Here is a 10,645-nt window from a genome sequence, read left to right on the forward strand (position 1 = left end):
ATATATATTATGTTTGAGTTTAGAACTGTCGTAATCTCTGATTAACCTTGGCTTTACGACGCGAGGTAAGGCTTAGGCTAATTAGGGTGTTACATTTAGTGGTATCAGAGCGGTTCGTCCTCGTGAGCCTGAGGGATGGACCGATTGTGCTTCATTGCATACTCTGTGTGTCTTTTCTTTGATGCTATTAGGTTATCTATTTGATATATGCATAGCATGCTTGTTTGTGAGTGCCTGGTTGGGCTAATTGAAGCACTAGACTTTTGATATTGAGACTGATCACCTTGATATCTATTGTTTGGTGTGGACAGGAATCCTACATGGCTACTCGCGGGCGAGGTCGAACGCGTACACGAGGCAGTAGGAATGAGCAACCAGCTGACAATCACGCCGAATTCATGGCGGTGATGGTGAATCTCGCTAACACCATGGAAGCTAATGCTGCTGCGACTCTGCAAGCAGTGCAAAGATTGGGCCAACCGACTGGGAATGGCAACGGAAATGGGAATGGCGAAGGGAATACCAATGATAATGGTGAGGGTAACGGCGATAACACAGGAGGAATTCCGATGACCTTGGCGACGTTCCTCAAGGTTCATCCGCCAACTTTCCGAGGATCCACAGATCCTATTGAAGCGGACCACTGGTTCCAGGCTATAGAGCGTGCTTTACAGGCGCAGCATGTTCCTCTCAATCAATATGTAGAGTTTGCCGCTTATCAGCTAGCGGGAGAGGCCCAGCCCTGGTGGCAAGCTGAGTGTCGTTTGCTACAGCTTCAGAACGCTGACATTCCATGGGAGGTGTTCCAAACGGCTTTCTACAAGAAATACTTTCCTGAGTCTGCAAGGGAAGCAAAGGAGATGGAGCTAATGCAGCTGAAGCAAGGTTCCATGTCGGTGGCAGAGTACACCAATAAGTTTGACGAGCTTTGTAGGTTTTCTCGGGTATGTCAGGGTGACCCGGAGACTTTCGAGAGCTGGAGGTGCATTAAGTACCGAAGGGGCTTGAAGGACAACATTATGACTGCTGTGGCTCCTATGGAGATCCGTGTCTTCTCCGACTTGGTGAACAAAGCAAGGGTAGTGGAGGAGTATGCCAAGACAGTGGCGGCATCTAAGGACACTCATGGAGGGAGCTCTAGTCGTGGGCGTGGCAAGTATTTTCATCCTAGAGGACAAAGCTTCAAAAGAGGGGGATATACTCCTCAAGGCCAAGGGGGCTTCAGAAAGAACAATCAGAATCAGTTTCAGTATGCTAAAGGAAGAGGAAATCAGAGTAAGAGTTCTCCGGATTTAGTTTGTGATCGTTGTGGACGTTTTCACCCTTATGACTCATGTAAGATTGGTTTAGGTGGTTGCTTCAAGTGTGGGTTACCTGGCCACATTGCGAGGGATTGCCCTCGTGGGAGGAATCAGAATGCGGGCCAGAGTCAGCATCAAGGTCGAGTCTTTGCTGTGAATGCCAAGGATGCTTCCAAGGCGGATCCTTTGATGAAAGGTATATGTCTAATTGGTGATAAATCCTTAGTTGCATTATATGATACTGGAGCTTCGTATTCGTTTATTTCATTTGCTAAAGTTGAGGAATTAGGCTTGAAAGTATCAGAGTTACCTTTTGATCTACATGTACATACTCCGCATCAAACAATTATGACTAGGTCAGGCTGTAGACAAGTAGGCTTCAAGCTTGAGGGTAGAGACTTTGTACACGATTTGATCTGTTTACCAATGGTGGGGCTGGAGATGATTTTGGGGTTTGATTGGTTGTCGAAGAACCGGATTTTGTTGGATTGCTTTGAACGGACAATTCGGTTTATGCCTGAAGGAGAAAATGGAGCAGTGGTAGCTACAGGGTATTACCTGAACTCTGTAATGATGCATTATAGTGGGGAGGAGTGTCAGGGTTATATTCTGTTGGCTGCCAATGCGTTGGGCGATGCCCAGAACATAGATCAAATTCCGGTGGTTAGAGATTTTCCAGAAGTGTTCCCGGAAGATATCCCTGAGTTCCCACCTCAAAGGGAAATTGAGTTTGCGATTGAATTGGTACCGGGAGCTGGACCAGTATCGATTGCACCGTATAGAATGGCTCCTATAGAGCTGGCAGAGCTAAAGACTCAGTTGGAAGAGCTTCTGAATAAGAGGTTCATTCGACCGAGTGTATCACCGTGGGGAGCGCCAGTTTTATTGGTGAAGAAGAAAGATGGAGGGATGCGTTTGTGTGTGGATTACCGACAGTTAAATAAAGTGACAGTGAAGAACAAGTACCCGCTGCCAAGGATAGATGACTTGATGGATCAATTGCAAGGAGCTGGAGTGTTTTCCAAGATTGATTTGAGATCCGGTTACCACCAGATAAGAGTGAAGGAAGATGATATCCCTAAGACTGCGTTTAGGACACGCTATGGACACTACGAGTTTGCGGTAATGTCCTTTGGGTTAACGAATGCACCTGCTATTTTCATGGATTACATGAACAGAGTGTTTCGTCCCTTTTTGGACAAATTCGTGGTGGTTTTCATAGATGACATCTTAGTTTACTCTAAGACGGTAAAGGAGCATGAAGAACACTTGAGGATTGTACTGCAAATCTTAAAGGAGCGGAAGTTATACGCTAAGTTGTCAAAGTGCGAGTTCTGGAAGGAGGAAGTAAAGTTCTTAGGCCACGTGGTGAGTAAGGGAGGAATAGCTGTAGATCCTTCTAAAGTAGAAGCGGTGATGGAATGGGAAAGACCGACGACTGTGACGGAAGTCAGAAGCTTTTTGGGTTTAGCCGGATATTACCGGAGATTTATCGAAGGATTTTCCCGGATTGCGCTACCAATGACAAAGTTGACAAGGAAAGAAGTGTCGTTCGAGTGGACGTCGGAGTGCTAAGAAAGTTTTCAAACGTTAAAGCAGAGATTAACTTCAGCACCTGTTCTAATCCTACCAGAACCGCGTGAACCGTTTGAGGTATATTGTGATGCTTCTTTGAAGGGTTTGGGTTGCGTGTTGATGCAACACCGGAATGTGGTGGCTTACGCATCGCGTCAGCTGAGACCGCATGAGGTGAATTACCCCACTCATGACTTGGAATTAGCGGCAATTGTGTTTGCATTAAAGATTTGGAGACACCACTTATACGGAGTAAGGTTTAGCGTCTTTTCTGATCATAAGAGTCTCAAGTACATCTTTGATCAGAAAGAGCTAAATATGCGCCAGAGAAGGTGGATGGAGTTGCTTAAAGATTATGATTTCGAGTTGAGTTATCACCCTGGAAAGGCGAACGTGGTAGCAGACGCTTTGAGTCGGAAATCTTTAACAATTGCTTGGATGAGAATCAAAGAAGAAGAACTAGTGGATAAGTTTGTAGATCTTAAGCTGGATATTAGTGAAGTTGCCGGAAGAGCTTGTTTGAATCAGTTACAGATTTCAAGCACGTTTAAAACAGAAATACAAAGGGCTCAGCAAGATGAGCAGAAATTTCAGCAATTGTTTCAACCAGTTGGTGATAAGAGACGCGAAGAGTTCACTAAGGATGATGAAGGGTTATGGAGATATAAGGGAAGGATTTGCATACCAGATGTTGGGAGTTTGAGGCAAGATTTACTGTTGGAGGCTCACAACAGTGGGTTTTCTATTCATCCCGGGAGCACGAAGATGTATTATGACTTGAAGAAGATGTTCTGGTGGCCGGGGATGAAGGGTGATGTAGCTACATTGGTATCCAAATGTTTGACCTGCCAGAAAGTGAAGATAGAGCATCAAAAACCGTCAGGAATGCTACAACCACTTGAGATTTCTCAGTGGAAGTGGGAAGGAATTGCAATGGATTTTGTTACCGGTTTACCGAGGACTAGGTCGGGGTTTGATGCGATTTGGGTGATCGTAGATCGCTTAACCAAATCCGCTCATTTTCTGCCTATCCGACTAAACTGTTCTATGGAGGAGTTGGCAACATTATACATCAAGGAGATAGTGAGGTTGCATGGTGTGCCGTCAAGCATAGTATCGGACCGTGATCCCCGATTCACATCAAGGTTTTGGGGAGCTTTCCAAAGAGCTTTCGGTACAAAGCTATGTCTTAGTACGGCGTATCATCCACAAACAGATGGACAATCGGAAAGGACTATTCAAACGTTGGAAGATATGCTGAGAGCATGTGTGTTGGATCAACCCGGGAGTTGGGATCGTTACATGCCATTGGTGGAGTTTGCATATAACAACAGCTTTCATGCAAGCATTGGGATGGCTCTGTATGAGGCTTTGTATGGACGGAAGTGTCAATCTCCACTTTGTTGGTATGAATGTGGAGAAGTAAGTGTTTTGGGTCCAGATTTGATAGCAGAGACTACTGAGAACATTAAGAAGATTCGTGCAAGGATTTTAACTGCCCAAAGTCGACAGAAGAGTTATGCGGATCAGAGAAGGAAACCCTTAGAGTTTGAAGTGGGAGAACATGTATTCCTTAGGGTTACACCGACAACTGGGATTGGAAGAGCAATCAAGACCAAGAAGTTGAACCCAAGATATATAGTACCGTTTGAGGTTTTGAAGAGATTCGGTCCAGTGGCGTATCAAGTAGCCTTGCCACCTCATTTGTCTAACTTGCATGATGTATTCCACGTGTCACAACTCCGTAAATACACGTCGGATGCGGCTCATGTGTTGGAGCCTGAATAGGTCAAGTTGAAAGAGAACTTGACTCTCCAAGTGACACCAGTGAGGATCGATGACACTAGTATGAAGAAGCTGCGAGGAAAGGATGTCCCATTAGTTAAAGTTGCTTGGGAGCGAGCAGGAGTAGAAGAGCACACTTGGGAATTGGAGTCTGAGATGCGAAAAGATTATCCCGAGCTTTTCTCAGGTAATTCAAATTTTGAGGGCAAAATTTCTTATTTGGTGGGGAGAATGTAAGAACCGCAACGAATCAACCGGTTAATTAAGTGAATTAATTGCCCAAATTAGATTCCGAAAGGTTAGAGAGAGAATTTGAGGATTTAAAGGTGATTTTTGGACTCAGTGAGTCTTTCTGAGTCAGAAAATGTGCTTTCTACGAAAAACCGTGAAAAATTACGAACCGGCAATCAAACCGGTTGAACCGGTTCAAGTCTGCCTGGTACCGCATGAGAAAAGTGAAAACCATCAAAAACCTTAGAAAAACATTAGCAATGGAAAACTGGGCTTTAATTTTAAAGATTTGGCCCGAAGTTAGGCCAAACGGGCTAAAAACGCTAACGGGTTGGACCGGGCCCAAGTTGGGCCCAAGCCCAACATATAAATATACTTAAATGAACCCATTTCAGCCACTTTCACCCTCATAACCTAAACACAACAGCAGCTGAAGTGAGGAGAGAGGTGAGAGCTTTCCACCATTGTTACTATTCACTTCAAACTTCCCAAGCTCATATCTTGAGCTACGGAGCTCCGATCGCCACACCGTTTGCGGCTACGCATTCCTTGTGAAGAGCTCTACAAAACCCACCCAAGAAACCCTCAAGGTAATCACGAAATCCTTCCAGTTCTGCTCTTCAAAATTTCGGGTTTCATTAGAGTTTTGGGTTAAATGGGTTTTTGTGATTTTGGATGTTTAGGTTTGCTCTAATCCTTGCTTAGCTTTGGATTTGCGTTGTCAAATCTGTTGGGAAAGGTAAAAGCTCTTAAACCCTTGTGAGATTATGCTTATGTTGAACCCTAGGTTGATTGTGGTGATTTATATGTATATAGTTTGATTATTGTGGCTTTGGGAGCTTTTGGAACTTATTTGTGCTTGTTGGAGTGGATTTGAAAGCTTGGATTGTGGTTGGAAGCTTGTTGGTGCTCATTTTGAGTTTGGGTGCATAAAGGGAATTGGCCAAGGTATGGTTTCGGTTTCCTCTATGTAGTATATAATATTCATGGACACATAGGCTAGTGACCAATAGGATAGGTTGAATTAAAATGATTGTTGGTATACTAAATGTTGATGAATTGATGAATGTTGAGTTGATTGTGATGAATTATAATGATATGATGATGTTGAATGATTGTATGGATTGGGAGTTGGTTCTTATAATGATTGTAGTGTTATGATTTATGAAATGGTGGGTTTGATGGTGATTTTGATCATAAGTGTTATATATTTGATGTTGGAATTGAGAATAATGAAATGAGAAGAAAAATGTGGTGAGGTTGATGTATTATGCCATAACAGGTACATTTTGATGAAAAATGGAGCTTTGGATGGTTTGGTATGATTTGGTATGGGTATGGTGAGATAGTGTGGTAATTGTGAAGTTTGGAAAAATTGAGTTTTTGGTAAACTTTGTTTGATCATAACTTTTGCCTCGATTTTCAAAATTGATTGAAAATTGTTTAGAATTAAAGATCTTTGAAAATTCTTCGAATCAGTATAAGGTTTGTGAAAATTGAAATTTTGTAGAGAAAGTTACGATCATTCAAAGTTGGTGTTAAAAACCTAGTTTTGAGTATTAGAACATGGGATATAAATTAAGGGCTCTAGTACATGATCTTAAGGTAAATTAGAAAACGGAGGTCTAGGTTTCTGGCGTGCTGAGAATGGTTTGATGTTAGGTGAAGGATGATTGGTATGTGAGATGAGAAATGATGGACTTTTGGTACTTGGAAACTGAGTTATAAAAGGGACAATGGTTGAGATGAGTCGAGGACTCGGATTGATGTGATGGATTTATGTATGCTAAAAAAATGCTTTTGAAAACCACTGAAATAATATTTTTACATGATATTTTGAGACGCTATGCGCCTGGCAGGGACGGTGGTTAATCCCGCCTGTCGAGGTAGCGGCGGCGGCGTAAGGACGGTGGTTAATCCCGCTTACGTTGAGATGTGAGGTCTGAGGCAAGAATATCCCGCTCGCATCCCTTCGGATCTATAGGGCGAGCAGGCGCCGGTACCTGGACAGTGATCCGGGCACTATATCTCGGGGGTTCCCATATAAGAAATCCGAAGGGCGACGTCTCCATGGAGATGTGTTGGGTTGGCAGTTGAACCGACAATGTGATATCACAGCCAGTAGGGCAGGCATTCATCATATGCATTTCCTATCTGCTTGTATGCTTTGTCTACCTGTAATGGTTTGCCTAATTGAATAACATGCTTACTTGCTATCTGAATTATTTGCCATATATGTTACTACTTGTGCTTTACTTGCTTTGAACATTATCTGTGTTTTCTGCTGGGATTGAGGAGGTTCGGAAGGCGGTGGCGATGGGATCGCATGGAGGATCGGTTGGTGAAGGCTGTGGGACAGCGGTGTTTGGTTAGAATAGAAATCCTTAAGATAGATAACCTGGTCTATTTAAGTCAAGTTGGTATATTATGCTTAAATGTTTTATAATGCTTTAAGTTGAATCTTGTGATGGATATGAAGCTTAGGATTGCCTTTGGCGTCCCGGGGTCTTATATCCTATATCACTGGGAACTGTTACCATACTGAGAACCGCCGGTTCTCATACCATATTGTTGTTGTGTTTTCAGATGCAGGACGCAACCCACCTCGGTGAGTTGCTTTGGTTGGTGACAGGAGCGGAGAATCTTGGATCATTTTGAGTTTCTTTTGGTTTATTTTGCTTATATATCTCTCCTGTTGTATTTTGTTTTGCCTAGAGGCATGTATTTGAGAGAACAAAACTTGTATAAGCTGTTTTCACTGTATGGTTTTGTATATCAGTATATGGCTAGCCGGCTTAAACTCCGCGAGTCGTGACTAGTTCCCTATGATATTATATACTTATCTTTTGTCATATCTTCTCTGTTTCTTATGCCTTAAGCTAGTAGCTCCGTTAGTACATTTGTGCTTCGAAATTCTATTTTTGAGCTATATCTTTCATCGGGCTTCTAGATTATACTATTCTTTCTATATATATATATTATGTTTGAGTTTAGAACTGTCGTAATCTCTGATTAACCTTGGCTTTACGACGCGAGGTAAGGCTTAGGCTAATTAGGGTGTTACAAGTTTGACCTCAAACTGGAGGTTAAACGCCAGAATGATGATTTGAACCAAAGGAGCATTCCACGTTTAACCTCTAGTTTAACCTCAAACTAGAGGTTAAACGTGTTTGACACTTTCTTCTCACTAAGAAGCATTCCACGTTTAACCTCCAGTTTGACCTCAAACTGGAGGTTAAACGCCAGAAGCAAGAGAGGCACCAGAAGAGTTTCACGTTTAACCTCCAGTTTGACCTCAAACTGGAGGTTAAACGTGTTCGATAGTTTTTCTCCTCCAGGGTGTGTTCTTCATTTCCAAGTTTAACCTCCAGTTTGACCTTAAACTGGAGGTTAAACGTGTTCGAACCATATTATGCACCAGGAAGCCATTTCCACGTTTAAGCTCCAGTTTGACCTCAAACTGGAGCTTAAACGTGTTATATGGAACAGCTTGACCATGCCTTCTTCAAACATAAATAACTTGAGCTACAAAACTCCAAATGAGGTGATTCAAAATGCATTGGAAAGAAGACATCTAGAGCTTTCCAAGCATATATGGCATGCATGGTGGATACTAAAAATTGAGGGAGAAAACAGCCCCGTAATGTGCATAGAAAAGCATAGTACCAACATGCAATCAGGCCAGCTGACCTCTTCACCTTCCATGGAGTATAACTTGAGCTATAGAGATCCAATTGAGGTGCTTCCAGTTGCGTTAGAAAGCTGACATCCATAGCTTTCCAACGAGATATAATAGTCTACATTTGGCATCAAATTGGCAAGATTGACAAGAGAACAAAGTGACGACTCAAGAAAAGGGGGTGCTTTCTTCATTTCCAAGTTTAACCTCCAGTTTGACCTCAAACTGGAGGTTAAACGTGTTCGATCCAAATTGCCTCCAGGGGTTGCTTTCTTCATTTCCAAGTTTAACCTCCAGTTTGACCTCAAACTGGAGGTTAAACGTGTTCAACTATGTACACTCCTGGGGTGCTTTCTTCCAATTCCACGTTTAAGTTTTAGTTTGACCTTAAACTAAAACTTAAACTTCAACTTAAACACCACCATTTGAAAAGGTTTCTGGGCCAATTATATTGAAGTTTAAGTTAGCAATTGAGCACAAATATTAACTTAAACTTATTATGGCATGAAACCCAATTGAATATCATGGTTTATGAGATTGGGCCTGAAGAATTGATGAGTCTGGATCATCCATTTGTTGAGTTGTGTGTCATTACTTGTTTATCACTAAGTTTGCTCAATGAATGTTACAGATTTGAATCACAGCCTCATCAGGATTATGGACCATAAACCCAAAGCAAAAGGAATTCAAGGAAAGGCCTCAAAGCCCAAGAAACACAACAGAAGCTCAATTTAGAAAGTGTATAAATAGGATAGAATTGAAGTTAGTTAGGATCTTTGGGAACTTTTTGACCTTTTGACACTTTTTGGCACTTTAGAACTTTTCATATTGTGTAATTGAATTCTGAGCTATGACTCACTAAACCCCTTTCATTGGGTTAGGGAGCTCTATTGTAATTCAATGAATCAATAATAGTTTTATCTTCTTCTTCAATCTTTTCTCTTGAATTTGGTTAGAAAGCTTCTCGATCTAAATCCATTGGGTAATTGTCTTGGGAAAGAAATTATCCATAATTGGAATCCTTCGGAACCTTGGGAAAGGAATGGAGGATTCATGCTAGAGAAGCTTTCTCACAGTGAATTGGATTGGGGTTTGGATGGATATTGTGACATGTAATCCTACCAAATTGTGGTCCATGAAATTGTGTGGTATAATCAGTGATCAAGCTTCATCTCTTCTTATGAACATTTAAACCAAGGGATTGGGAATTTGTTTGTTTTTAGAGAGAATTGGTGAGCCAAGGAATTGGGATCCAATCATATAAGATTGCCAAGCAAGATTCAATGAATGCATTGGTTGAGGAAGAGATAAAAATGTTTTGATTCAGAGATTTCAATATCTCCTGACCCCAATGAATTCCCCATCTCTGATCTACCTTTTCTATTTACATTCTGCAATTTCAATTCATGCAAATCCTCCCCAATTCCCTTTTAATTTCAGCAATTTACTTTCTAGCACTTTAATTCTCGCAATTTAAGTTTACGCAATTTCAATTCCTTGCAATTTACATTTCCCGCCAATTTACTTTATGCAGTTCACATCCAATTCTTGATTTCGCTCAACTAACCAAACTTCTAATTCGAATTGCTCACTCAACCAATCCTTGTGGGATTCGACCTCACTCTATTGTGAGTTTTTACTTGACGATAACCGGTGCACTTGCCGGAAGGAATTTTGCCGATCGTGCAATTTCCTTAATCGTAGCTATACTCAGTTTATAGCGCATCAAGTTTATGGCGCCGTTGCCGGGGATTGGTTTTCGATTGACAATTCTCAAATTGGAAGTTAACTAGATTGAGCATTTTCTTGTTTTTGTTAATTTAGTTCTAGTTTCTTGTTGAATTTTTAAATTCTGCACTCTGTTACTTGCTTTTTCTTTCTTTATGCCTTTAAATTCAAGCAACTAACTCACTAACCCACTAACTATTTGAATTAATTCCTCAACTGCTCTAACCATACTCTTCCATTAACCAAGAGTATTCCACTTGTTGTTGCTTGTGGTGTGTTCTTGTATGACAGGTAGAAGAGGAGAAACATCAACTCCTCCATATACCGAACCAGAGAGGACCCTTCA

General features: G+C 41.7%; 1 protein-coding gene across 1 annotated transcript; it reads left to right on the plus strand.

Annotated features, from left to right (window-relative positions):
• Positions 1 to 398: 398 nt before the first annotated feature.
• LOC130957342 (uncharacterized) lies at positions 399 to 2,876 on the plus strand. The gene has a single exon (XM_057884208.1). It carries the CDS (start codon positions 399 to 401, stop codon positions 2,874 to 2,876), a length of 2,478 nt encoding a protein of 825 aa, XP_057740191.1.
• Positions 2,877 to 10,645: the final 7,769 nt, after the last annotated feature.

This window comes from Arachis stenosperma, chromosome 10 (assembly GCF_014773155.1).
Source record: "Arachis stenosperma cultivar V10309 chromosome 10, arast.V10309.gnm1.PFL2, whole genome shotgun sequence".
Taxonomy (NCBI): domain Eukaryota; kingdom Viridiplantae; phylum Streptophyta; class Magnoliopsida; order Fabales; family Fabaceae; genus Arachis; species Arachis stenosperma.

Excerpts from the sequence above, each read along its gene's own strand:
- LOC130957342 (XM_057884208.1), top strand. The coding sequence starts at position 399 with ATGGCGGTGATGGTGAATCTCGCTAACACCATGGAAGCTAATGCTGCT.